General features: G+C 47.9%; 2 protein-coding genes across 13 annotated transcripts in view; one reads left to right on the top strand and one right to left on the bottom strand.

Annotated features, from left to right (window-relative positions):
• MTSS1 (MTSS I-BAR domain containing 1) overlaps positions 1 to 16,654 on the top strand; it is a 164,257-nt gene extending 147,603 nt beyond the window's left edge. For 2 of the 12 annotated variants that reach the window (XM_059902146.1, XM_059902148.1), the window contains 8 exons: positions 1,759 to 1,916; positions 3,129 to 3,236; positions 4,515 to 4,612; positions 6,905 to 7,124; positions 10,841 to 10,960; positions 13,275 to 13,448; positions 13,801 to 13,963; positions 15,346 to 16,654. In XM_059902146.1, coding sequence (XP_059758129.1) covers positions 1,759 to 1,916; positions 3,129 to 3,236; positions 4,515 to 4,612; positions 6,905 to 7,124; positions 10,841 to 10,960; positions 13,275 to 13,448; positions 13,801 to 13,963; positions 15,346 to 16,046 — 1,742 coding nt within the window. In that variant the 3' untranslated portion in view covers positions 16,047 to 16,654. Of the gene's footprint in view, positions 1 to 1,758; positions 1,917 to 3,128; positions 3,237 to 4,514; positions 4,613 to 6,904; positions 7,125 to 10,840; positions 10,961 to 11,796; positions 11,992 to 13,274; positions 13,449 to 13,800; positions 13,964 to 15,345 lie in introns of all 12 variants that reach the window. The other 10 variants (XM_059902142.1, XM_059902144.1, XM_059902147.1 and 7 more) reach the window with 7 other exon arrangements.
• A 2,418-nt stretch (positions 16,655 to 19,072) lies between these two features.
• NDUFB9 (NADH:ubiquinone oxidoreductase subunit B9) lies at positions 19,073 to 27,647 on the bottom strand. Its single transcript, XM_059902153.1, has 4 exons — positions 27,506 to 27,647; positions 24,305 to 24,497; positions 23,610 to 23,723; positions 19,073 to 19,296 (listed from the first exon to the last, which is right to left on the bottom strand). The coding sequence occupies exons 1-4, from the start codon at positions 27,604 to 27,606 to the stop codon at positions 19,165 to 19,167; spliced, it is 540 nt and encodes a 179-aa protein (XP_059758136.1). The 5' UTR covers positions 27,607 to 27,647; the 3' UTR covers positions 19,073 to 19,164.
• Positions 27,648 to 27,657: the final 10 nt, after the last annotated feature.

Below are 27,657 nucleotides of genomic sequence, written 5' to 3' on the forward strand. Positions count from 1 at the left end.
TCTTGACGCCTGACTGCCTCTGTTTCCAAATGAAGCTTTCTCATCTGCTTGTGAGAAAATACAGAATATATTCCTACATACGAGGCAGTTTTCCCTGACCCTCTACTTTTTCAAACCAAATAACACGTTGCATTTAGTGTTCTCTACGGCAGCGGTCCCCAACCTTTTTGGCACCAGGGACCGGTTTCATGGAAGACAATTTTTCCACGGACGGGGGGTGGGGAGGGAGGTTCAGGCGGTGACGTGAGCGATGGGGAGCGATGGGGGGCGGCAGATGGCGCTTCCCTCGCTCGCCCACCGCTCACCTCCTGTTGTGCAGCCCGGTTCCTAACAGGCCTCGGACAGGCCAGGGGTTGGGGACTCCTGCTCTGTGGCATTCGCATTCTTAAGGAGGGGTACGTGGTGACTGGTCAGGCCCCTTCCCAGGAGGCGAGTGGAATCCAGTCCCTCGGCTTGAGGCAGCCGGCGGAGGAGGAGGAGGAGGAGGAGTCCAGGGTCAGAGGGTCAGGCGGTGTGGGCTCTGTCCCAACTCTGCCTGCCCCCCTGAATGGCCCTGGACAGTCCCTCCCCTTCTCTAGGCCTCCACCTCCTCTGAACTGGGAGCAGGTTTGCTTGGATAACCCCTACCGCCCCTCCACTCCAATATTCTGTTTAAAACATCTATTGAGTACTTGTTGTATACACCTATTGAGTACTTGTATACACAGATGGCATTTCACTGGGGGCTGGACTCGGAGAGTCCAAGCCTCCGTCCTGAAGGAGTTTAGAAATTCTTCCTCTGGTTCAGGTGGTAGGTGAGCATGGGAGCCCAGTGTGGAAGCTCAGGCGCTGGTCTCGGGGACAGTCCCCTTCTTGTCCCCAGATCAGGTTTACAGTTGCCACACCCTCTGACACAGTGCCTATTTGCCCATGTTTATACAGACTTCTGTAAAAGGCCAGATTGTAAGTCTTCTCAGTCCAGGGTCCAAACAGTCTGCGTCACAACCACTTTACTCGGCAGTTGTGATGAGAGCGGGTATAGACAACCTGTAAATGAATGGGCGTGGCTGGATTCAAATAAGACTTTATAAAGACAGTTGCCTCACCAAGCTCTAGAGTTGTCAACAAGGCTAGAAATGGGTGCCTCTGCATAACTGGGCTGTGTGGACAGGACCAGATGATGCCCAGGCATGGGCCAGGCTCAGCACCCAGGCCCCCTTCAGTCCTCCACCAGCAGAGACCTGACTGCAGGTCTTTCTGCTGCTGGGCTTGTTCTACAGGAAGGGCATTCAGGACTCTCCACTAGGGAATTAAAGTAACTGCCAAGGCGTCCCAGGGGCCCCCCAGAGCCAAGAGAGCTGATGCGAGCTGATGCTTGCCACCTTTGTATTCCGGGACAGAAACTTCTGTCTAAACAGAGGCTCTTTCATTGAGGATGACCCAACAAAGCCAGCTTGTGCCCATTTTTGGCAACATCCATAGGCCCTCACCTTGTTCATCCCTTAGCCTCTTCAGAATGCAGGTCAGGACGAGTTACCCCAGGAAATTTTACTTGCCATGAATAAACGAGGATAAATATGCTCTTTGGGCATTGGAAATTGGAAGTGGCTGGTCCTAGAAAAACAGCTTCTTTAAATCCTTTCTGGGTATAAATACATACTTTTTAAAAGTCCTGGAAAATTGTGGTTTCTACTCCAGCAAGGACCTGAGGGAGGAGGGCATTGGTTCCAGCAGCTGGTGTTTCAGCATGCCAAGCTTGGGGCTTTGTTTCGTTTGCAGGGCGAGGTGACATCCAGCCCCAGTTGGACAGTGCGCTCCAAGACGTCAACGATAAGTATCTCCTGTTGGAAGAAACAGAAAAGCAGGCAGTCCGGAAGGCTTTGATCGAAGAACGTGGCCGGTTCTGCACCTTCATCTCTATGCTGCGGCCCGTGATTGTGAGTCAGTGGGAAGTTCCAGAAGGCGTAAACTGCCAGTTTGGAGGAGAACCTCCTTATTTATCCTGGAGTCATTAAGAAGCTGCGGTGTGTCAGGAATCATGATGGTGGAGTCATTTTTATGGATGAATAGTTGTCTGCAAGTTGCTGATGGCTGCACGGCCCAGTCTATCTTCTAAGCACTGATGGTTCCACTTACTTTTTCTCCCCAAGTCAAGAAGGCCCTGTAGAGTGGTTCTCAAAAAGTGTGGTCCCCAGGCCAGCCGCAGCACCTGGGAACTGGTTAGAAACGTACATGCTCAGGCCCAACCCAGCCCTACTGAATCCACAACTCTGTGGGTGAGGACCCAGTCATCTGGGTTTTAAACAAGTCCTCCAGCTGATTCTGAGACCCACTGACCAAGCTGAATGCCAAGGAGTGACTGTGAGGTTAATATGGGAAAAGCCTCAGTGAATCAATGCAGACTTATTTTTTAAGTAAATCGGCTACATGCCTTGAACACTTCTGCTGTAGGTGTTCTTGAAGCCGGTAGAAGTGCCCCAGCTCCCTTTGCTCAGCCCTAGCAAGATGCCCAAATCTGAGTTCTTCCCCTGAGCATAGCACTTTTCCATGACTCGTTCTTCCCTGGTCCCACAGCTGCAGCTTGGTACATTGGTAACGTTGAATGACTGTTTCTTCCATAGTCCCCCGTTCCTGCCTCACTTGCCATTGATTAAGTTGGTGGAAAAAACAAGAAAGAAGGGGGAAGTTAACCTCCAGTGAACACACATGTGCTGTCACAAAGGGCTATCAGATCTGGACCAAAATATCTCCAAATGGTTGTCATCCACTGAAGCCGAGTGACTTCGGGGGTGGGGAGGGCGGGTCGTGGCCTGCAGAAGGGGCTGTGCTGCAGGATCCCGTGAGGACACGCAGGCGGACCACCCTAGCAGGCCCACCAGCCCCCAGACACTTCGAGGAAGGCCCACGTGTTTTCTGTGGCTCGTTCACCCCTGTTCCAGGTGCACAAGTCTCTCCATGATTATGGCTGATTTCGTTTTCCTCTCCACTTCCTCGAAAAAAGGGCTGGTAATGGCTTCAGCAAAGATGTACCAGTCCCTGCATGCCTTTTCTGAAAAGCTGAAAGCGTTAGATAGTGTCCCTAATAAAAACAGTTGGATCAAAATGATAAAGTGAATCACTCATGATAACAGGTTGTGAATTACTTTCAGGAAGAAGAAATCTCAATGCTAGGGGAAATAACTCACCTGCAGACCATATCAGAAGATCTGAAAAGCCTGACCATGGACCCTCACAAACTGCCCTCCTCAAGTGAACAGGTAGGAGTCAAGGGGTAAGCATGGGAGAGAAAGCCAAAGAGATGAAGGTTCAATGCCCTGAGGGTTCCTTGCGGCAATATCTCATTTAAAATAACATTCACGTTTTACATTGTGAAGCATAATAATCTTCCCTAGTCATTATACAGCACCTACTGTGTACCAGGCTCTGCTCTAAGCTCTTTACATAGACTTCATCTACTATTATCCCCATTTTACAGAGGAGGACCCTTGAGGCACTGAGAGATAAAGTCACTTAATCAGGTAGTTACTGGTAGAACTGGGATTTAAACCAAGCTGTCAATTTCCAGAGCCCATGCTCTTAACCATGTGTTCACCGACCCTCTAGAAATAAACTCTCCTAGGGACATGTCAGTGGTGTATCTTGGTCATCATTGTGAATCATTCTCACTGAATTTTTCCCATTCTAAGTAAGTAGTGCATGAGGATTTCTCTTATCTTATGAAAAAGGTGACTTTTTAAATGTTGATTCATTTGGTTCATGTGACATTAACACTGTATCCAGTGGGAAGAGACATATTTGGGGGAACAGGTGATAAATCATGTGCTGGCCTTTGCCTTTTGTATAAAGTTCTTATCACTGCCTTGGGAGCCAACTAGGAAGACAAATTTGGGAGTTTATATTTTCCATCCTATGCAATTGTGTTTATCAGACTACAGCCTGCAGGTATTCATTCAGTAAGTAGACATTTATTGAGCACCTACTGTATGAATGGAAGGTAGACCTTATACTCAAACAGCTCTTTGTCAAGTAAGGGAGACAGATGTAGAAGTAATTGTGAAAGAATTGGTTTGCTCTTGATTCTGTCAGGTTTTAAGGGTCAAACAGGGCACAAGTGACCATTGAATATCAGGTAGCTAAGATGTAATAAGATCAACACATCCTGAAACCATTATTGTCTATGTGGTGGTGTAAGCAAAAACCCTACAAATTCTAACCTTGGGTGTAAATGGCTCTTATAAATTGTTAATGTAACTAACTGTAAATTTTTCTCTTTCTTTTTTGACGGATATGTCATGGTTTTCCTCCCCTGTCCGCATTAATTATATTTTTGCTTGTCTCAGAAAAAGGTTTGTGACGTTGATGGATTGGTACTATGATTCTTTAATTAAAAAAAAAAAAATCTTAACAACATGTTTTTCTTTGATCCCCACTCCTCGATGATGGCAGAATTTCCACGTTATGATGGCTGTTAAGATTGGACAGATAACGTTTCGCTTCTCAACACCTTGCTTACCCTCCTGGCTCTGTCCCCTTAGGTGATTTTGGACTTGAAAGGTTCTGATTACAGTTGGTCGTACCAGACTCCACCCTCTTCCCCCAGCACCACCATGTCCCGCAAATCAAGTGTCTGCAGGTAAGTGAGACCGGGCTGGGCCACTGCTTTGGGGACACAGCATTTTTCTTTATGCTAATGTGAGCATTAGAGCCAGTCTTGAGCTCTAAAATGGCTCATTTTAAACAGGAAATGGTGATCAGGTGAAAGGATCCCATCATGATTTTGGTCTCACTCTTTAGTCTCTGGATTAGTTTTGGGTCATAAGGAAAATCCCATCAGGTCTTAGACTAGTGGCCACAGCTTTCTCGCTCAGTGTGCGTTGTACGGATTTTCCCATCTTATGAATTCGCATTGGATCTTCCTGTTTAGCAGAGTAAGAAGCACATGGGCTAAAAAAAGGGCAAACAGAGGTTGATTCTTGTGCAGACTCATCTTGCTGTCGCCAGAACAAGTGAAGGCAGTCACAGTGGCTCATGCCCTCATTTGGCCCCCAGTTTTTGTCTCAGGGCTTCATAAAGTGAATAGAATTCTTGATCTGTTAACCACTCCCACCACTACCATCACTGCTCTGTTAAGCACTAGCGTTACCTAGTGACTCACAGCGGGAATCCATTGGAATAGTTCTGCCATTGGCAACGCTGTTTTCTGGCAGTTTTCTGTTCAGCACCATTCTTGGCTTGCTGACTGCCAAGTTTCTTCTCTTCCCGTGAGGGTGGAAACATCCTCGTGCATCATTCCTTTCTTGGTACACTTCACCTGCTAATCTTTTTCTTTGACTTTTCAAAGCCAAATGAATGTCCACTTCCTGTGAATTAGCCTTGAGAGTAAAAAGCAGGATGGATCTGCCGAATCTGTGTCTGGTAATATCTCTCTACACGTGTGTGTGTGTGTTTCATTTCATAGTTGAGCTTGTGCAGTGAACACGGAGCAGGAAGTTCAGGCTTAAGACGCTCATCCTGACGTTCAGCAACCTGAAGATGTTGGTTTCTTGTCATCCTTTGTGGGCTGTGTGTGTGTGTTCGTGTGTATGACACATCTACTTAAGTTTTTTACTGAGGATGGTTTTTGTTTGGTAACCAAGAAAACTTTATCTCGATTAGTATAAAACAAAGCTGCATGAGTATCTTTTCTTTCTACAGTTTTAGTTTCAATAGAAAATCATGTCACATGGACAACACCAGTTCTGAGCTTGCTGCAGTGGAATTGCAGTGAGCTTTGTTGTCAGTCTCCAAATGCCCTCTTCTGGCTGACTGGGGGAAAAGCAAAAAATCATGATAATTATCCCTGGCAAATGTCCCCAGTGATTTCCCTCCAGCACACTCCCCTATATCTGTTGGAACATTCGCACCAAGTAATTCTGGTGGAGAACAGTCACTCAGCCCTAGACTACCTTATTAGCTGTCTGAGTTTGCAAAATTTGACAAGAATCTCTTGCGGGTTTAGGAGCAGAAACCACAAACATTCTAATCCCAGGCTGGGTTGTTTATTTCACGCCTTCTGATGCTTCTACAGCTGCTCTCGTATGTCAGCTCTGCTTGTTTGGACCACGAGACTTTGTTCAGTTTTCTGGGTTTCGTAATCTGAGTGATTAGACAGAGTGTAGGACGTGTCTCTCACGACTGGAAATGGAACGCAGACAGAACACCAGAGGGCGTGTGTCATTTTCTGAAATCCTGTTTACTGTTCCATCCTGGAAGCAAACAGCTTAGATTGATGACCTTTAGTCCCTGAAAGCTGCTTGCCTCTTGCCTGGTGTTCTGTTTGCTGGGCCCATGGATATTTTAACAGAGAAACACCTGTGTTCAGGGTCAAGCCATTCATTAAAGCACCAACTTTGTAAATAAAATGTAAAACACATGGACACAAAGAGAGTTGATTTGCTGATATTCTGTACGGGGGACTCCTTGAGGAGTCTCTGGGTGCCGAGTGATGGTTGGCCGGGTTGACTTTGGTCTCCTGGACCCAGATGGTCCATCGAAAGGAGACACGTGGACGTGGGTGTTCCAACCGGGTCATGCTGAAGCCTTAGCGGTTTTGGCTTCAGGGTCACAGTTTTTACGAGCAGATGAGATGAGCCCTTTTCATGCCGCGGACATCAGGTCCCCTGGCTTTGGTGGTAGGTGACAGAGCAGAGCTTTTGAATCACGGGCCTCCATCCTAAGGACGCCTCGTTGTGCCGTCGGAGAACTGAGTCTCTGTGGCTGGTGTTCCCCCCTTGCTCACGGGAAAAAAACGTTTTGTTTACTAGCTTCATGATTGGGTGTTTTGAAAACATGGCTCGCCGTTTGCACTGCTTCTTGGGGCAGGGGGCTGATTGCGTGATGTCGTTCTCCCCTGTCCTCTGTCCCCCTTCCCCTGCTGCCCCCGCAGCAGCCTGAACAGTGTCAACAGCAGCGACTCGCGGTCCAGCGGCTCCCACGGCTCCCACTCGCACTCGCCCAGCTCCCACTACCGCTACCGCGGCTCCAGCCTGGCCCAGCAGGCGCCCGTGAGGCTGTCCAGCGTGTCCTCCCATGACTCAGGGTTCATCTCCCAGGACGCCTTCCAGTCAAAGTCGCCATCCCCCATGCCGCCGGAGGCCCCCAACCAGGTAAGGGCCCTTGGCTCCTGGAGCAGCCGCAGCACCTGGGGCCTGGACCACCCTCAGTGGCTGGAACCAGGGAGGGACCTGGGCTTGGACAGACCCCTGTCTTCTGACGGGAAACCTCTGGTTTAATTTCTCATCTCTAGAGGAGCTGTTCCCCTGAAGGGAGAGATACCGTAAGTGGGGGGGGATGGAAGCTTACGATCATCATGCCGGTGATGGTTGAGTCACTGCATTGATTTGGGGAGTTTTCACACGTACACAGACTCAAAGAGGTTTGGCCACTCCCTGGCGTCCTTGTAAGTGCCCGGCTTAGCGCGACGTAGTAATTAACGGGCATTTGCCAATGGGGGCGGAGATTCTGTCATTGAACAGTGCCTTGGAGACCTGCCCTGGCACCCTCAGCTTCCTTTTATCGATTTGTGTTGAGAATGAGAAAGCATCTTCAGAGCCCACGCAGGTAATTCTGTTGGCACCTTGCTCCCGGGAGAAGGGGAGGTGTTGAGTCTCTTTGACCACAGTTGGGTTGGATGGCGCTAGGCGCCCAGCGCAGTGGGTCCAGCCAGAGCAGAAGGCAGGAGCCGGGCATCGGAACACCCTTCACCTGCTCCCCTCTGTCCGCTTTTTGTGCCAGTGGGTTGGCCTCTAGATTAGTAAGCAGCACGACCTGACCTATAGACACCGGGAAGCGTGAACCTCCAGGGTGCCTCTCAGCACCATCCGCTGGGGAGCATGTGGCTCCGAGCCCGTCGTGTACATTTCGAGGCTGACCACAGCCTTTGGTTCAAGATCCTTGGGATTCAGAAGGTCACGTGCTTGTCTTGTTCATCCAGGTATCCAATTTGCCTGACAGTCACCGAATATCTCCTGTGTGCCAGGCACCGTCCGAGGAGCTTCTGCCTGTGTTAACTGTGTAGTCCTGCCAACAACCACGCAGAGTGTTGTTGTCCCTGTTTTGTTGTGGAAACGGAGGCTCAGAGATGTAAAGCAATCTGCCCGAGTTGCACAGTTATGTGACCTGCAGGTTGGGGATCTGGAACCAGGGTTCCTGGCAACTGGTCCAGCACACTTTCTGTACCGCCCTGGCCATAAGGTGCCCCTGGCAGAGTGTTCTGGGGAGCACTCTACGTAGAAGCAGCACCTGAGGTGTTCTGGGAGCCTAGGTCACTCGCCTGGCACGTCTGACGTTGGTGAACCCAGAGCTGCTCAGCCCGGTGCTCCTTTTGGCATCTTACAGCCGTCCCCGGGGACTGTGGCCTGGCTCTGTCTTCCTGGGGTCGACACTCAATTTCAGATGGAAACGCTCGGAGCCAGGAGCTGCAGCTTCAAGTCCTGATGCGCTTGGGGTGCCTTGGCTCAGTCTTTGAGGGGTCAACACCCGCCCCCTGTCCGTCCCCACTATGTGTGGTGCTCAACCGCACCTGCGCGTCTTGCAAGCAGAGAGTGAGAGTGGTCAGAGGGGAAGCAGGGATTTGCAATTTCTCAAAGGCTTTTCTAATGTGCAGCGTCATCCTGTGTGTGTTTTTAACAACTGACACATTAACAAAGTGTTGCGCACTGACACTCCTTTCTAAAAAAAAGAAGCTGTGTGCTCCAGCCTTGCTGTGCGTGTGTGGATCAGGCTGAATGAAGTGGGCTTTCTGTCTCCAGTAACGTCGAGGGAAGCAGAAGGTAGCTTGTTGGGATTTACTGAAATCTGAAAGCCGGTACCCAAGATATGCTTGACTAGCAACTCCAGGGTAGTTTTAATAAACTCAGGGATACTGCAAAATTTAATTGAGAATTCTATTTTTTTAAAAAGGCATTACAGCTGCCTTTAAGGCAGAGGGGAAATTTAAGGAAATTGTACACATCACACAGGCCAGAGGGTACAATCTCCTGGAGGAAGTAGTGTTACCTTAATTTGGGTGGGAGGAAGGGAGCAAACATCCGCAAGGGGGAGATCCCTCAGGTACACGGCTGTAAATGAATGCCGCGTGGCAGGATGTGTTCAGAATTCTCCCGTTTTCCTCCACTCTGCTCTTTTCAAATTGTGCCATGTGTGCCTAGGAGTGAGGGACCACGTGTGCAGCTAGGCTCCTGCCTAGAACCGTTCACTCCATCAAGGCAAGGAGTTCTTCAGGAAAAAAATGAGTAGAAGTCAAAAGAAATATGAACCTGCAGTCCTGGGGTGATTTACTGGTTCTTTTTTCAAATTGAACATATTTGAGTTACAGGAACCAAAATAAATAGTCCTGGTAAATTACAGTGATAACTGATTTTTATTTATAGTTGATTAAGCACTATATACATAGATGCACAAACACAAGATCTCATATAATCTTCATCTGATAGATATTATTGATCCCTATTCTAAAGATGAAGGAAAATTGAGGTTTGGAGAGATTAAGCCCATGGTTCCTTGACTGGGAAGTGGCAGAAAAAAAAGACTTCAATCTAAACCTTCAGACTTCAGATCCTGGACGGTTAACCAGACACCGAGCTGGGGAAGTGGCCAGAACCTCCACCATGGGGCCTGGCCTTGCTTGGGCTCCTCGGAGCTGCATGCATTGTGGAATGCCTTTTCAGTTCCTTGCTCTTGCAGGATGGGAGGCTAAAGATCTGTCCTTTTGTAGGAACCTTTCTTTGGCGGGTGAAAGGGGTGGACAGAAACACGGATCTGGCCTCCTTGCCAGTGAATACAGGGACACTTCCAGGGGAATAGTAGAGAAGGCGCAGACTTCCTTATACAAATGGGATGAGACTGCAGTTAACAGTGAAGAAAAAGCAGATACCTGGGTGGGCCCGAAGCACTATCCTGGGGGACCCAGTTACATGGAAGAGATGGTCATTGTCACTCATCCATTCAGCACTTTTAAACACCTGCCACATGCCAGGACAGGACCAGAACATCGCGAGGTAGTGGTGAACTAACAGGCAGTCTCTGCCTCTGCCGAAGGTTAGGAGCTGGAAGCAGGTTCCCTGGCCCACACCAGGAGACTGGCAGGGACTGGAGGTTTAATAAAATCAGGCTGAAGAGATGTTTTCGCAAGCCAGACTTCCTTTCTGTGATGTCCCAGATCTCGCCAGGATGCTTCATCTCTCCCTACGACGGCCACTGGAAACATTGCCCTAACCACTGGACGTCACTGCCTCAAACCTCAAAATCACTCCCCAGGCAGAGAGACCTAAAATCATGTCTTGTGAAGATGCAGCTTCATAGCTGGAAGCCACCCACATCCAGAGGTTGCATGGGACGAAGGGAGAGAGTCCAGGAATTAGAGCCGTTCTAGGCAGACATGGAGCAAAAAACCCAAGTTGGGGGTCAGTCCTCTTGCAATAACGCCTGGACACCTGAGAGATGTAAAAGTCATGGCATCCCTTGGGCCCTGGGCCTATGGCACTAGAGAACACAGGGAGTCCAGCACCTTGACCACACTCCCCTGTGCCAGGCGCACACACAGATGGCGGGGCTCTGGGGGCCTTGCAGTCCGGCAGGTCTGGGGCTCGCTGGGTCTCATGCTTCCTCTCTCTCCAGGGCTTGGAAGCCTCTGTGTGGGTGCAGCTTTGGGGGAAAAAATAACCCTAACCCTCTGCTTCTCTCATCCTTCCCTCTTCTGTATATTTGTCTGTCTCTCTGTGCGTGCCCTTCTCCCCTCCTGCCCCCCCCATCTTTTTATTTTTTATGACCGTTCTTTTTTGGTGGCGTGTGGTCCCCTCGTGTGGTCCCTCCCCTGCTGCAGAACTCGTCCAGCTCGGCCTCCTCTGAAGCCTCGGAAACCTGCCAGTCAGTGAGCGAGTGCAGCTCGCCCACCTCGGTCAGCTCAGGCTCCACCATGGGCGCCTGGGCGTCCACGGAGAAGGTGACCGGCTGGGGTCCCAGCCTCTCCCCCATCCCCTGCCAGCTGCTCCCCGCACAGCCGCAGGAACCTGGAAACTCAAAATCTCCACCAAGAGTGGCCCCTCTTGGGGACAGAGGGAGGGACAGGACTGAGGGCTTTTTCCAGAATGGGTGCCTGGCCCTGAGCAATGACTTCGCGGTCGTCCGGAGGGAGAGGAAGGGGTATGGGGAACTCGGAGGTGTGAAGGCTTCTTCCCAGGACGTGGATGGTCATCCATCTTCCCCCTTCCCCTCCCCTGCACCCCACCCACCATGGCCTCCTCTTCACCGTGCCCTTGGATGTGACACTTCACTGCGTCAGAGGCTGTGTGCTTTCCTGCCTTTTAGTTGCAATCACCCCACCCTTCACCCTGATTTGGAATCTGCTCCTGAACCGTGATGATTTTGGAAACCTGGAATGAACAGCTTTCAGTTGACAGTTTTGAATTTAAAAATTTGCACAATGAGATGAGCGAATCACCATCACTATGAAATTATTAGTGAAATAAGCGAAAACCATTGAGAGCACCACACATTAGGGACACTGATCATTTCCAAACTATTCTAAAATGTAGATAAAATATTTCCCCAACTGAATACTTACTTGGTGTCAAATACGCGGGCATTGTTTGCACCGTAGCGCTTTTCTCTCGCATCCTGGACCATCCATGAGTGGCAGAGCCCCGATGTTTGTTTTATTTGCAAATATTCAGATCTCCCCTGTCCCTTGAATGTCAATGCCATCTTGTATCTCCACACTCATCCTGTTATATTAATTTTTTTTTTCCTTTTTTCCTCCCTTTTTTTGTTTGTTTCCAGTTGTCTAACGGGTTTTCTCACTATAGTTTATCAAGTGAGTCCCATGTGGGGCCCGTAGGGGCGAGCCTTTTCCCTCATTGCCTGCCCGCCTCCCGCCTGCTCCCTCGGGTCACCTCTGCCCACCTTCCAGACTACGCTCATTATTACACCATTGGGCCCGGCATGTTCCCGTCATCTCAGATCCCTAGCTGGAAGGTTTGTGTCTCTCCGCTCTCCTCTTGCCCTCTCCCCCGTCCCTCATTGCCTCTGTGCTCACCCCTCTGCTGCCCCACGATTCCCCCCCCCCCCCACCCCTTTCCTCTCACACTCTGCCTTCTTCCCCATAACACCTCCTCCCTAAGTAAATCCCCACCGGGGAGAACCGGGAACCAGCAGGCGGCGCTGAGATAGGAATGTCCACATGGAGCTGAGATTGGAGGAGCTCCCTTTAGGAGACACCAGTTAAGCCCCATTAGACCCCAGTAGACCCAGATGCGGCATTGCAGGGATGTCGGTCCCAAGTTGTAAGTCCAAGTTCTGCCCTCCTGGGGGTTTCCTGAGGGTGTCACTGTTACCAGGGAGGGGCTGTCCTCCTCGGCCATGTTGCCCAGACTGTTCCCTTGAACCCTTACGGGGCCATGGTAACAGAACCATGCCCCAAAATGTGGTGTGGCTTCTTATGTTTTTTCTTAAAAGTACCTGCAGACTTTATTTTTAGTCTTAATTGTTTATAGTAAAACATGTTTGCTTTAATATAAAAACGAGAAGTTTTTATATTATTTCCTAGCAAGTCCGATTGATGCCAGGAGGATATTCTACCTTTATTTGGAGAGGAGGTCCCTAATTTGAATAGTAGGCCCCTAGGCGGCCCGCCATTGCGAGCAGGCCTTGACTTCCTCCCTCACAAGTGGTGCGGACCCCTCAGAATCTTTCTTCTGGCCCAGGGGCCTTCCCTTCCTCTGTGAGGACCTCAGAGAGCACATCCTGAAGCGCCCTTTGGGGCGGGTTCCCGGAAGTGAGGTCCAGCCTCAGGGAGAGTGGCTGAAGTCCCTTTAGCGCCCCCTGGTGGCCACTCTAGGCGAGTGAGGTCCTTTGAGCTGCTAGGCCCCGCAGGGGGCCCCCAGACATGGGAGGGGAGGGCCTGGTCCCTGGGGATGTGCTCTTCACTGGCCGGTGCCTTCAGACACCATAGGCAGTTGGTCGGTTGTTTGATGGCTGTAACTAAGAGTCTCCCTCAGGCTACCTGCCCTGTTGTTGCGGGTTTTCAGTCTTTGGGCGGATGTGAGGAAAGGGGACGTACCCAGGGGACCCCCAGAGGATTTTCTGCTCCCTTCCTCTAGTGCCGGGTGAGGGCAGAGGAGGGGCTGCTGGCCTGTCCCAGCCTGAGCTTCCCCCGAGGGGACCAGCTACCTTCTGTGGGCGGGCAGCTGTCTGGAGGCTTCTGTGGCCTCCCGGTGGAGGCAGAGGCCCTGGCGCCTGACCACACTTGTTCCACTTAGGACTGGGCCAAGCCAGGACCTTACGATCAGCCACTGGTGAACACCCTTCAGCGCCGCAAAGACAAGCGAGAGCCAGACCCCAGCGGTGGAGGCCCCGTCGCAGTGGGAGGCGCGCCCACCGCCGCTGAGGAGGCTCAGAGGCCGCGGAGCATGACCGTATCGGCCGCCACCAGGGTGACGCTCTTGTTCTCTACAGCTGGCTGGGCCCCTCGGGACCTGGCGGGGGCCACGTGCTGGCCAGCAACTGGAGGGATCCGAGCCCCTTCCCCCTACTCCCTGCTACAGCATTTAGAAGGCCCCCAGGGAAGGCCTTATATGGGAATTAGACTCTAGAACTTTCTAGAGCCTGGGTAGGGTCCAAGCAAATTGGCAGCCCCCTGGGCCCACAGACAGTGGCGGTCACGGGAGCAGAATAGGAGTCCTGTTGAGGCCCCCACTGGACGAGGAGTGCAGAAAGGCTCTGGGGGTATCAGACAGGGGACTCACGGCCCCGGTGGCTCATCCGTCTCTCTCCTCCCACCTGCAGCCTGGAGAGGAGATGGAGGCTTGTGAGGAACTGGCCCTGGCCCTGTCTCGGGGCCTCCAGCTTGATACCCAGAGGAGCAGCCGGGACTCGCTTCAGTGCTCCAGCGGCTACAGCACCCAGACCACCACTCCCTGCTGTTCCGAGGACACCATCCCCTCCCAAGGTAGGAGCCTGAGCTTTCCAGCCGGGCTTCCTGAGCAGTGCCAGGTGAGGAAGGGGGCCCTCCCCGCTGGGCGGAGGCAGACGTGCGGGAGTCCGTCCAGCCACAGTAGAGCATCTTGGAATGCTCTGGAGGGCTCGTCTGTAGTTGTCGGGTCGCTGCCATGCAGGAAAGTGGCCAGATTTCACAGCTTGGTTTGTTTTTCACCATCAGGGTACAGGGATGTCCCAATTTGAAGGCAGACAGATGCTGTTAATGATAACGACATCATTTGTGTTTGGCACTTCGTACCAAGCACTTTCTTTATTTTCCCATTTATTCTTCACAATCGTTTATGTCATAAGTCTATTTATCCCCATTTTACATACATGGAGACTGAGGCCCAAGTTCACACAATAAGCAGCAGAGCTGGAGTTTGCGTCAAAGGTCTGTCAGAGTCTGAAGCCCAAACTCCAGCCAAATTCTCTATGAACTTGCCTCCCTCACCGCCTTCCCCAGCACACACACACACAAGCCAGCAAGATGGCAGGCTAGCCGCTCGGAGAGATCTGAGAGAGCTGACCAAGCCTATCGGCAGTCCTTCAGTCCAAGTCTCTAGGACAATGGGTCTCAGTGGAGGGCCACTTCGCTGCCCAGGGGACATTTGGCAATGGCTGGAGACATTTTTAGTGGTCACTACTGGAGGGGGTGCTGCTGGCATCTGGTAGCCGGCCAGGGACGCTGCTGACCACCCCTCATACAGCACACAGCCCCGCCCCACCACACAGGACTTACCCGAAGGTCAGAGCGCTGCTCTTCAGAAACGAGCTCTACGATGCTCCGTCTGTATGCTTCCCCCTCCCACGTGACCCCGTTTTTGGAGAGAAAGTGAGCACCCCTCACTGATGGTGCCTTGTTTTCGGAGACTCGTTACCAGTAGCTCCACTGCTTTTCTAGCCCTCGCCTAACGAGTTGGTCATGAGGGAGGTAGTGAGGTCTGTGATGGTCCGTGTGGGGTTTGTCTCTCGCGTCAAATTCCGGGCTGGAGGGCCTGTAGAGGTTATTTGCTCTTTCCTCCCCCTTTACTCCTCCCAGAGGCGCTCAGAGGTAGCCTCGCTGCGGCCTGGCGGTTTTGCACTCGTCACCGCTCAGCGGTATCTGAGTGCGGGGCTGCTGTGTCCAGCGCTGCGCTTGGTGCTCAGCGTTCCCTTGGTGAACGAAACGACGGTCCCTGTCAGGGAGTTCTTAGATGGTGAGGCCTGCTAAGGCTGGCCCGGAAACCCCGGGAGGCTTGGGGTGAGATTGCGGGTGAAGTATGGCCTCGGGGGCCCTTTGTCCTCCCAACACAAAAGAATCAAAAAGCACAGCCACTGCCTCGGCGATTTCTAATCAGATCCTGTGATCAGTTTCAGATTACGATTATTTCTCTGTAAGCGGTGACCAGGAGGCAGATCAGCAGGAGTTTGACAAATCCTCCACCATTCCGAGAAACAGTGACATCAGCCAGTCCTACCGACGGATGTTCCAAGCGAAGCGCCCAGCCTCAACTGCTGGCCTCCCCACCACCCTCGGACCTGCTATGGTCACCCCAGGGGTTGCAACCATCCGACGGACCCCTTCCACCAAGCCTTCTGTCCGCCGGGGGACCATAGGAGCTGGTCCCATCCCCATCAAAACGCCCGTGATCCCTGTCAAGACCCCCACCGTCCCAGACCTCCCTGGGGTGTTGCCAGCCCCTCCAGATGGGCCCGAGGAGCGGGGTGAGCACAGCCCCGAGTCGCCGTCCGTGGGTGAGGGCCCCCAGGGTGGCACCAGCATGCCCTCCTCAATGTGGAGCGGCCAAGCCTCCGTCAACCCTCCTCTTCCAGGCCCGAAGCCGAGCATCCCCGAGGAGCACAGACAAGCAATTCCAGAAAGCGAGGCCGAAGACCAGGAACGGGATCCCCCAAGTGCCAGTGCCTCCCCAGGCCAGATTCCAGAGAGTGACCCTGCAGACCTGAGCCCAAGGGATGCCCCGCAAGGAGAAGACATGCTGAACGCCATCCGCAGGGGCGTGAAACTGAAGAAGACCACGACAAACGACCGCTCAGCCCCGCGCTTCACTTAGGCTCTCTTAGGCTCACAAGAAATGCTGCCAGTGGGGAACGAACTGTCTAATTAATAAGACCTAGTTTGTCTTGATCCATTCCAATCTGTAATCAAACAAAAGATTTTGTAGGCAACTCAGAACACAGCTCTTTTGAAAGTACTCGACACCTTTAGATAAGAATTAAAAGCAACATATGTAACTGACATAACCTTGATCTTTTAATTTGTAAATATTTTTTCTTTCTGCACATTTTAATCTTAAGTTTCCCTTTTGATTTTTCTGAAGGTGCCAAATTCCATTTTTTACAAGTCTTTGTAAAATTTTAAATGCATAATAAGGGGGGGAGGTCGGGCAGGGGAACCACGAAGTAGTAATTTCAGAAAAAAGGATAACTATACTTAGCTTTTTTTTTTTTCTTTTCTTTTCTTTCCTGCAAGCTTTTGTAGATGCATTGTAGTAGTCTGGCTTAGACACAAATTCAAGTTATTGTAATGTACAAACAAAATGGGTAAGGGGTAAAAATCCTTATTCAAGTATACTACACTCGGGATGAGAAAAGCGGGAGTCAGTTGATGCGCAATATTAGGAGTGAGGGAACTCTGGAAATGGTAGGCTGTGTTGGGACCGGGGGGGGGGGGGGGGGGGGGAGGGGGGGGGAGGGTCGCGGGAGGGGCACACTGTCAACACAGCCGATCCTGTTACATTTAAGAGTAGCCTCGTAGGTTGAATTTCTAGTAGCTTCATGGTAAATGCATCCGAATAAGCCACACTGGATTGCAGTGTTTGTTTCTGTAGGGTGTTTAAGGACTTCCTTTCTCCCACCGTTGCTCCTGACTGCACACAGCACCCACCTCCAGTCCCGTGCATGCTGCCGCCACCAGGTAGACATAGAGCCCCCCACTTCAGTTACCTGTTAGTTATACCCACTTTCACTGAATCCAAACACATCCAGAAGGGTAAGGCAGTTTTAAAAATGTGAAAACATTTAAAAATGATTGATAGCAGGGAATTCTTAGATACAGCAAATGCCTTTTACTTAACCGTGCCTAGCAGGCTGGGTGCGTTGAAAAGCCCAAATATTTTGGAAAAACTGGAGCGGATTTAACAAGGGTAACCAGCTTGGAGTCTAGCAACTTGCCAATGTGTTTACCAGTCTGGGGGCTTGTTTTTCTTATCTTCTTTTAAATAATGGCAGTTAACTGGCTTCATACTAAACATCAAAGAGAGGAGGATTTATTTCTCGTCACTGGGAATCTGACCACCATACTGTCCCTTTTTCTTTGTATTCTAGGTAATGTTTTTTGGAATGGATTTCTGTCTTTTCTTTTCTAAGTGAAAGTTAAATTTGTTATAATGCCCATCCCCTAAAGCCAGCAGAGATTTGCAGATTTAAAGGGATCACGTTTGGGGAATGCAATGGTCTTTGTTTAAAAAAGAAAGCCAGTCCCTTCGGGTCAGTTGAAAGTGCTCGTTTAGGACAGAACCTCTCAAGGAATAGGAGCCTGGTGGGTCCCACAGACCCTGCAGATCTCTGTTGGCGCCAATCTTCAATTACATAATCTTCTGCTTTAATACATAACTGCATTGGATGTGAAAGAAACGTACTTGTATAGTCAGTGTTCTCTATATTAACATTTAACACTGCTGTGATTGCTCAAAAACATTTTATGTTATGGCTTTCAAGCAAAGGCATGATTATTAGAAACTGTTTAAGCTTTTTTTCTTTGAAAAACAAGCTCCATTTACAGAATATAAGCAACAGTAGTGCCTGTGGTTTAGCCCACCAATCTTGATGACTAAAAGTAGCTGATGCATTGTGCATATGATGCTTGAGATGGTTTTTGCAAAAGCAGAAATCACTGCAAGGTAATTACGATAGATAAAAGTGGTATTTTAAACCTTTGAAATAAATGGATGTAACTGTACCTTGGTACAGCTTTTCACTTGTTTAGTTTTTAAACGTTAGTATAATCTGAATAAATTTAATATAAAATGTTGCCAAATTCAATGTAGAAAGAATGTGACAAAACGCCTTGGGTAGTTCTGTTTGTGTTTTTGCATATTGTAAAAGCAGTGTCACAGCTAAAAATAAAGAAATCGTTTCTAAAGGTAAATTATTGTGGTTTAGTTGCTAGTTTGTACTGAGAGTTGACCTCTCCCTGTGCAGTTTTTTGTTCTAAACTTGTATAAATAACAATTGTGTAACGTGTCTCCCTTTTACCTTGTATCAGTTGCTTCAGCCTACATTATAAATAAAGAACCACTAGAAAAAAAAAGCCCTGCATTTCAAGTCTTATTAAAATTCAGGTGGAGGTCTTAGTGAAGTGTTAGAAAAATGGACTGAGACTCAGATTGAGCTTAGTTAGAAAACTGACAACATCATTTTTGTGCACTTTAAGAACACTAGTTGCCTGAACAGTGAGTTACCAAGAACTAAAACTAGTTGGGCTTGGTTGAGCTTTAAAAATGGCTTTACCCTTAAAAAAAGAAACCTCAAACATTTAGAGTTCTGCTACCCTTACCTTTGTGTCTGCAGACAATCCAAGCTACGGTAGAGGGAGCAAAGCTGGAAAACTGCCTCCAAAATAAGTGTCACAAAAGTGTCATCCACATTGGATGCCATCAAACTCCACTCCTGAGAACCCCATAAACTCCACGCTTATTTGCTGAATGCGTGCTTCTTAGCGTAGTCCTTTACTCAATCAGAGCTAAAATTCCACTAGTGGAATCTAGAAAACAGAAAAGGTATCTTATGTCCTCAGTATTGGCATGCCTCTTCTTGGCTTCTTATGCCCTCCAGTCACTATAGCTAGTTTAAGCCTTCAACTCAAGTTTGTTCAACTAAATCTTCAGAGTAAATCTTGTATCTGGTTCTGCTGCAGTTTTCCCTCGATAGCATGTGTTATCAATATGACTTAATGGGGAAGAACAGAATACATCTGACTACGTTTCAGGTACTTTTCTTTATATGCTCAACTGCTAAGAAAACGACAGTGGCCCAGTCACCTGGCATCATGTTACTCCTCAGAAGAACACGTCAGTCGTACCATATGGAGTTATTTTATTAGGGCAAGTGTATGTCCTGTAACTTATTTCACTTGCAAGCGTGACTGGTGAGGCATCTTCCTCTCTTTCTCTACATGGGCCGCTCCCGGGGCCTGGTCACAACATGCCACCACAGTGGGGGCAAATCACCTTCCTTTCGGGCTGGGGGCAAAGCTTCAGTTCTGGCACCACCAAGCGGGGTTTCCTCCTGCAGCTGCTTAACCTAGAAGCGGGGGTAAGGAAGGAACAATTAGAAAAGGAGTGGAACTGACTGTCCAATCTCTCTGCTACAGGGAAGTGTTGGCATTGTTTCTACTGTGTCACATGACACACCCTGATCCTCACTACTGAAAAGTGTTGTTTGTATATACCTGCATTCTTTTTTTTTTTTTTCTATGTAGTGTCCTTCCTTGTCTCTTGTAACATTCTTTATTTTAAACTCTATTTTATCTGATATGAGTATAGCTACTCAAGCTTTCTTTTGATTTCCATTTGCATGGAATATCTTTTTCCATCCCCTCACTTTCAGTCTGTATGTGTCCCTAGGTCTGAAGTGGGTCTCTTGTAGACAGCATATACATGGGTCTTGTTTTTGTATCCATTCAGCAAGCCTGTGTCTTTTGGTTGGAGCATTTAATCCATTCACGTTTAAGGTAATTATCAATATGTACGTTCCTATGACCATTTTCTTAATTGTTTGGGGTTTGTTTTTGTAGATCCTTTTCTTCTCTTGTGTTTCCCACTTAGAGAAGTTCCTTTAGCATTTGTTGTAGAGCTGGTTTGGTGGTGCTGAATTCTCCTAGCTTTTGCTTGTCTGTAAAGCTTCTGACTTCTCCTTCGAATCTGAATGAGATCCTTGCCGGGTAGAGTAATCTTGGTTGTAGGTTCTTCCCTTTCATCACTTTAAGTATATCATGCCACGCCCTTCTGGCTTGTAGAGTTTCTGCTGAGAAATCAGCTGTTAACCTTATGGGAGTTCCCTTGTATGTTATTTGTCATTTTTCCCTTGCTGCTTTCAATAATTTTTCTTTGTCTTTAATTTTTGCCAGTTTGATTACTATGTGTCTTGGCATGTTTCTCCTTGGGTTTATCCTGTATGGGACTCTCTGTGCTTCCTGGACTTGGGTGGCTATTTTCTTTTCCATGTTAGGGAAGTTTTCGACTATAATCTCTTCAAATATTTTCTCTGGTCCTTTCTCTCTCTCTTCTCCTTCCGGGACCCCTATAATGCAAATGTCGCTGCATTTAACGTTGTCCCAGAGGTCTCTTAGGCTGTCTTCATTTCTTTTCATTCTTTTTTCTTTATTCTGTTCTGCAGCAGTGAATCCCACCATTCTGTCTTCCAGGTCACTTATCCATTCTTTGGCCTCAGTTATTCTGCTATTGATTCCTTCTAGTGTAGTTTTCATTTCAATTATTGTATTGTTCATCTCTGTTTGTTTGTTCTTTAATTCTTCTAGGTCTTTGTTAAACATTTCTTGCATCTTCTCGATCTTTGCCTCCATTGTTTTTCCGAGGTCCTGGATCATCTTATCATTATTCTGAATTCTTTTTCTGGAAGGTTGCCTATCTCCACTTCATTTAGTTGTTTTTCTGGGGTTTTATCTTGTTCCTTCATCTGGTACAGAGCCCTCTGCCTTTTCATCTTGTCTATCTTTCCATAAATGTGGTTTTTGTTCCACAGGCTGCAGGACTGTAGTTCTTCTTGCTTCTGCTCTCTGCCCTGTGGTGGATGAGGCTATCTAAGAGGCTTGATGGGAGGGACTCTATACCTGCATTATCTTTATGCCCACCTTTTAACTCGGACACAAAAGCTGTTCTCCTTACATGTTTTCCCATTCTTAAAACAGCAATGCTGAGAACAAACCCTCCTACCCCACCCCACTCATTAAGCAAAACCCTGACAATTACCATTCCAATTCCCCCTTGTTATGGTCCCCCCCACCTCTTTCCCCCCCAAAATGTTTATTTTTGTGTCTCAGCTAAGAGGTCTCCAAAAGCACTATTAAGAAACTTCAATTTGAATACATTAGGGATGTTAATTTAAAAGCCCCCCAAATAGCAATGAGGACAAGAAATAACATGAAATCACAGGTACAAGTGCGCTCAGTTCTGCCCCCACTGCCCAGCTACCCCTTTTCCAGCGATCTCCGAGACCATCACTGTCCTAATAGAGGAGGAGACCTAAGACACCCACTTTCCAGATCCATGATTTTTTGAAGCTTCTTCCAGAAAAACCAGCTCTGGATTGTGGCTAATCTGAGCCTCAAGCACACGTGCTGTTTAATAATGTCAAAGAGATGGAATTGGTAAAGGAAGAATGTTTTGGGGAGAAGTGGTTATCACAGAGTTCAACTGCAGGATGAATCTGCTGCTCTCCATGAATAAATATGCCTCGAGTTCCCAAATGCTGACATACTTCTTAGAAAACACTGCCCTCCTTGGTCACAAAAGCATGAATTTAAGTAACCCACTATCCAACCAGTGTCCCCTTCCAGCTCATTTGCTTAAATGCCGCCTTGAAAATAATTCTTGAAACTCACAGATGCTGCCAGTTCACAGGTACTCACACCCAACTTGCCCTGCTTTCTGCATCAGCCTCCCTGTCTACTTCCCTCTTTTATCCAGCTAGATTCCATCACGACAATCACTCCCTCTTGAATAAGTTCCTCGTCACTCTTGACCGTGGACAACCACACCGTCTACCTTCAAACCTGCAACCATACAGCTTAGTATTGCTAAAGAGAAAAAAAAATACTGGAACAAACTGGTGTCACAACATGTTAATTATTCCCAACTTCACATGGGCCTTCACCACCACGTGGCAATCTTACTATTATTCTCCAGCAAGCGCATCCTCTGCCCACAATTATCACACCTTTTCCACATTCTCCAAACATGCTCTGCCCACTTCCTGGCTTTTCCTGACTTCACTTAAAAAAGAGAAGCCATCACATCGAAGTCTGTCATTTCCCCATCATCAAAACTTCTAACCCAAATGTATTTATACACATCTTTTGTCCAATTAGAATGGAGGAAGAATCCCTTCTCCTTCCAAAGGCCCCCACACATGCCTGGGATCCCACCCCTCTTCTCAAAAACTTTCCTTCTGTACCTATTCCACCTCTCTTCAGCATTACCAATTTCTCCCTCACCCCAGATCTAATCAGCATATACGCATCATTTATCTTAAAAGAAAGTAATCCCTCGGCCTCCAGTTACTGCCCCATTTCTTCGTTCTCCTCAGGAAATCTTCTTAAGAGTCATCACTCCCTCCTGTTTACTCTTCCTCACCTTCTGATCAGTCTTTGTGTGACAGAAATGGCTCTAATCAAGGCCACTAATGCCCTTCCTGTAGCCAAAACCTTTGGATGTTATTTCCAGTACTCACTCTATTCCATCAAATCAAAGATGACTTGGCCCCAGCCATTCTTGTTTTGTTTTGTTTTTTTTTGGCCGTGTGGCGCAGCACGTGGGATCTTAGTTCCCCCACCAGGGATCGAACCCATGTCCCCTGCAGTGGAAGTGCAGAGTCTTAACCACTGGGCCACCAGGGAAGTCCCCCGGCCATTCCTGAAACACTTTCTCTTGGATCTAAGGATCTCAAACATTTCTGTGGCTTTCCCTCCACTTCCTTTACTGGGGAGAGGGCACCCAGAGAAGGCCCTCATTCTATGGCTTTTAAAACAACTGATAACTCCCGCATTTCTATTTTGAGCTCAAATCTCTCCTTTGAGTTGAGTTCCAGATTCGTACATCCAAAGTCACCCTCTGACACCTGCACCTGATGTCTCACAGGATTCTCAAATTTAACATTCGTAAATTTAACATTTAAAACTGAACACTTGATTGTCCCTTTGACATCTGTTTTTTCTCCTCTTCCCTATCTCAATAAACACCACCACCAACCTCCAGATGTTGAAGCTTAAAACCTGGAAATCATTCTTGATTCTTCCCTGTCCTTCGCTACCCCCCGCCCCCACCCCCCATCCAATCACTCTTCACATCCCTGCAGACAATATCCTGAATCTACTTCCTTCCATATCCACTGCATCCACCCTAGTGCTAGTTGCCATAATCTTTGGACTACTCTACTGCAGTAACCCCAAACTGGTCTCTCCAATTCTCCACTTGCCCTCTCCAACATATTTTTCACACTACAGCAAGATTGACTGACTTTTTAAAAATATAAATCAGACATCATGAGTGGAAAAATACCCAAGGTGCTGGTGGAGAAGGTTAAGGGACTGTAGGGTAGAGCAAGGTCAGGCAGAGGACTATGGAGGGGAAGGAGGGAAGAAGTAAAATCAGAGAACAGAAAAGCCGAAAGACCAGGGAACACATTTTAACCTATTTCTAAGATGGCTGTAAACGTTACATTTAACACACTTGAAAGAGAAAGTATATCAGAGGCAAGGAGCCAGAGTAACTGTCGGAGCTGGAATCTGGACCTCTGCACATGGGGAACCAAACTTCAGCTCCTTCCAGGTGTTGACCATGTGGGCCAAACTACATGGTAAAACAGGCAACACTCACCTCTCGCTCCCAGCTTTCTCTCCGCAGTTTCTTCCACTGCTCTCTCTTGGCAAAGTAATCAGGATACATTGCCTTCTCGGAAGGATGCCAGTCATCTAAGCACCACTCGGGAACCTGTCAGGAGAGGAAATCACGGCGTCATTCCACAGGATACATTTACATGTCACGGGTAGGGCCTGCTCAAGGGACAGAAGACAAAAATCAAGGTGCATTTTTATAACCATTCGAAGTACCAGACTGTTTCTGACGCTAAGCAATAAACAGCAGAGGACCGAGACAAAGGAGAATGCCTTAGAGTGAAACAGCCTAGGGATGAAAAACAGCAAGGTCAGTCCAAAGAGAACTGGCATCATTCCTCCCCTACCTGAGTTCTCTAAAGATCCAACGTGGCTGTATGTTATTTGAAAATATCACTTAGAATACTAAGCACCAATTGAAATTGGTTAACTTTAAGGTCCAAAAATGAGTTATTTACCAATTCCTTTAGCACTTTGCTTTGCCGGAAAGTTAACTACAAGACCTTGGCACTGAATTTGGAAAGAAAAGTCGTGATGGCATCTGGGAGAGAGAAAACTGACACTGGAAAAAAAAAAAAGTGTAACTGTCAGGAAAGAAATGTCCTAGCTGCCCTTAAAAGGGCAAGTGGTTTCCAAGGCTGAGGTTCGGGATTTGAGACACCTGTGGTCCTCACCTACCTTGTAACACTCGTATCTCTCGTAGGAGGTACCCCCAGGAGACTCAGGGAAGATGTATGGCTGAGGATGCTGACAGTGCCAGAACTCTTCCTCTGCCTCCCTCAGCAGCTGGGTGGCCTTCACCATGTCCTTTTCATTCTTATGTTCATCAAACCGAGCTCTCATCAAACAAGCAAAGTACCGGTATTTGTCCCTTAAACCAAAATGATTTTGGAGATTAGAAATGTTATCTACTCAATCAGGCAGTATTACTGTCTGACAAGAGGCGGTACTTCCACTAACACCTTTCAGGTGAATAGCGTGACTTCCCAGCCCCTCCCTGGACCCTGTCAGTGGAGCAGCCTCATCATTACGATGGCTTCCCTGGCAGCCCCCAAACACCAGCAACAAGCTACTGTATTACTGATAAATACAACCTAACCCCTTTCCCCTGTCTCCTCTATCGCCTCTGTAGGATCATTCAACATTCATTCAATGACAACTTACTGCATTTCCTCCTACCTTGTGCTAGGCACTGTGCTAAATTCTGGAGACACAAAGATGTAGAAGGCACGTATTACTGATACATGGTGCAAAGAGTGGTGCTCAAATCAGACAGACCTGGGTTTGAATTCTGACTCTGACACTAGCTGCCTGACCTTAGGCAAGTTTCGGTCAGGTTCTAGAAGAAACCATGGGCAGAGATCATTTACGGGGCTTTAAAATTTTTTTTTATTTTTCATTATTATTTTTTTTTATTGTAGTTGATTTACAATGTTGTGTTAGTTTCTGGTGTACAGCAAAGTGACTCTGTTATACATACATATATATACTTTTCCATATTCTTTTCCATTATAGTTTATCACAAGATATTAAATATAGTTCCCTGTGCTATACAGTAGAACCCTGTTGTTTAGTTTATATACAGTAGTCTGTATCTGCTAATCCCAAACTCCTAATTTATCCCTCCCCCCAATTTCCCCTTTGGTAACCATAAATTTTTCTTTGTCTGTGAGTCTGTTTCTGTTTTGTAATTAAGTTCATTTGTACCTTATTTCAGATTCCACATATAAGTGATATTTATCTTTCCGTTTGACTTACTTCACTTAATATATAATCTCTAGGTCCATCCATGTTGCTGCAAATGGCATTATTTCATTCTTTTTCATGGCTCAGTAGTAATGGGGCTTTGATAATCCAGGCCACAGATGACAAGGGCTTGAAGCAGGCAACAGTGATGGATGGTGACAAGAGAAAAATATTTAGACTACAAAGTTACAAGAGTAGGCTATGGAGTCAGATAGCTTAAGACTGTTTCAGCTCTGCAGTTCCTAGCTATGTAACCTAGGGTAAATTATTTAAAGTCTTTAGGCCATGGGTTCCTCCTCCATAAAAGAGTTAATAACAGTACCTGTATCTTAAGGTTGTCCTAAAGATTGGAAAGCTACAACATATCAGCACACTTCAGACAGTGCTTAGTACATCCTTAGTGCCCAACGTAAGCTACGAATATTATTACACTGGGGAGAGAATTTACAAAAATCAGTGTCCAATGGCATACAAGTACGTATGTCGCTGGCAGAGGGGCAAGTAGGGAGTACTTGAAAATAATGCTAAGACTTAAAGCTGAGTGACTGTATTACTAGTAATGCCATTAGCTGAGGCAGGGAATTTGGGAAGAGAATCAAAATGAGGTAGTGAAAAGAAAAATACGTTCAGTTTTAGAGAACTGTAGGTAATCTAGCAAACAGCTGGAAATACAGCTCTACAGACAAGTGAGCATAGGTGGTAACTCAAGTCCCAGCATTAGATGAGGCTGCCCAAAGTATACACAGCAATGACCAAGGGCCTAGGATGGACCCATGCAGAACAAATAGCGCTATGAGGGCAAATGGAAGGAAAAAAATCAGGCAAGTACTGAGAAAAGATGTTAGTGAGATTTAAAGAAATGATGAGTCAGTGTTATCATAGTAACTACTTTTATCCTTTCCTCCAAGATAATATTAATATTCTCAGATGTAGTTCAGCACTACCTGAATTCCTGATGGCTTGACTTCCTTCATCTTTATGAAAGATAATTCTCTGTTATCTGTTTGTTTATATGTCCATCTTCCTCATTCATCCATAAATTGCTACAGCTGAGAAAGAAGCCTTATTAACTTTTGTCGGCCACCATAGATCCTGAATTGCAAATTGTCAGATGAATAAAAAAATTAGGGAAGTAACTAACCCTACAGCCTTGAACCTGGCCATCTTCCTGCCTAGCAAAGAAAAGTAGGTCGATGACTTTACAATAATCCCAACTATACAATCTAGGCTTCCAGGATCCTCTCCGCAACTCTTCCAGACATACTCAGTTTCCCATTGTTTAGAGGTTTTTCTCAGAAGCCCTTCTCCTGGGACTAGGTTTTAGGATTCTCCTAAGGGCACGGAGGCGTGGCATTCATACATCTTGGGTTGTCACCCCATTGCACCCCATTGTCACCATGCATTCCATCTAGATCACGAAAACCTATATGTTTTAAGACTGTGTTCTAAGACTAGTCCCAGATGGACAGAGGGAGGAAAGAAGAAGAGAATTATGTGGGAGGTAAAGAATTATGTGGGATGTGAAGCTAATGAAAAGGACTGAATGAAGCTAAAAAGAGGAAAGCTGATGGGAGGGGTGATGATGATGTGTTGGAGTTAAGACACCTGAGTTTTAATCCTGGCTCGGCCACTTACCAGCTGCTGGGCCTTGAGCAAGTCAGTCTCTTGCCTCTTATTTTAGCCTCTTATTTTCTCATCTATAAAATAAGGCTAAATAACCCCTAACACCCAGAGTTGTGAGGACTAAATAACGCATTTATTATTACTGCCAGTACCAGGAACGAGAAGGTCACGAAGGAAGCTATTATTTAGTGAGCGCTGGAGGCATGACCATTTCCATTTTTGGCACCTCCTTTCTCTTAATCGTCATGCAACCCTCTGCGCTGGGTCCCGCGTCCGTTTTCCTGATTAGAAAACTGAGGCCCGGGCCAGATAAACAAGTCTTCAAAGTGTCCCATATATGGGCGACGAAACCTGCATTCGAACCCGGGTCTAGGGGAGGGCTCCGCGGGGCAAAGGGCCGCCTTCCCACCCCGTCCCAGAAGTCCTTGAGCCGCTCGGTCCCCAGAGCCTCTCAGCCTCTGTGGCGGCCCCCGAGGTCACCTCCCCGCGCCCTGGGTCCCCCTCGCCCACCTGTGGATGCACCACGACTCCAGGTGGCGCAACGCCCGCTTATAAAGCCGCAGCACCTTCTGCTGGTGGGTCAGGTAGGCAGCCGGCGCCGAGAACGCCATGTCTGCCGGTTCACCTTCAGCGGCCGCAAGGGCTCCCGGGAAACCGGACGT

The sequence above is a fragment of the Balaenoptera ricei genome, chromosome 17 (assembly GCF_028023285.1).
Source record: "Balaenoptera ricei isolate mBalRic1 chromosome 17, mBalRic1.hap2, whole genome shotgun sequence".
Taxonomy (NCBI): domain Eukaryota; kingdom Metazoa; phylum Chordata; class Mammalia; order Artiodactyla; family Balaenopteridae; genus Balaenoptera; species Balaenoptera ricei.

Excerpts from the sequence above, each read along its gene's own strand:
- NDUFB9 (XM_059902153.1), bottom strand. The coding sequence starts at position 27,606 with ATGGCGTTCTCGGCGCCGGCTGCCTACCTGACCCACCAGCAGAAGGTG. Across the intron at positions 23,724-24,304 it reads AGAGATACGAGTGTTACAAG|GTTCCCGAGTGGTGCTTAGA; the intron begins GTAGGTGAGGAC and ends CTCTCCTGACAG. Across the intron at positions 19,297-23,609 it reads GAGAAAGCTGGGAGCGAGAG|GTTAAGCAGCTGCAGGAGGA; the intron begins GTGAGTGTTGCC and ends CCCCGCTTCTAG.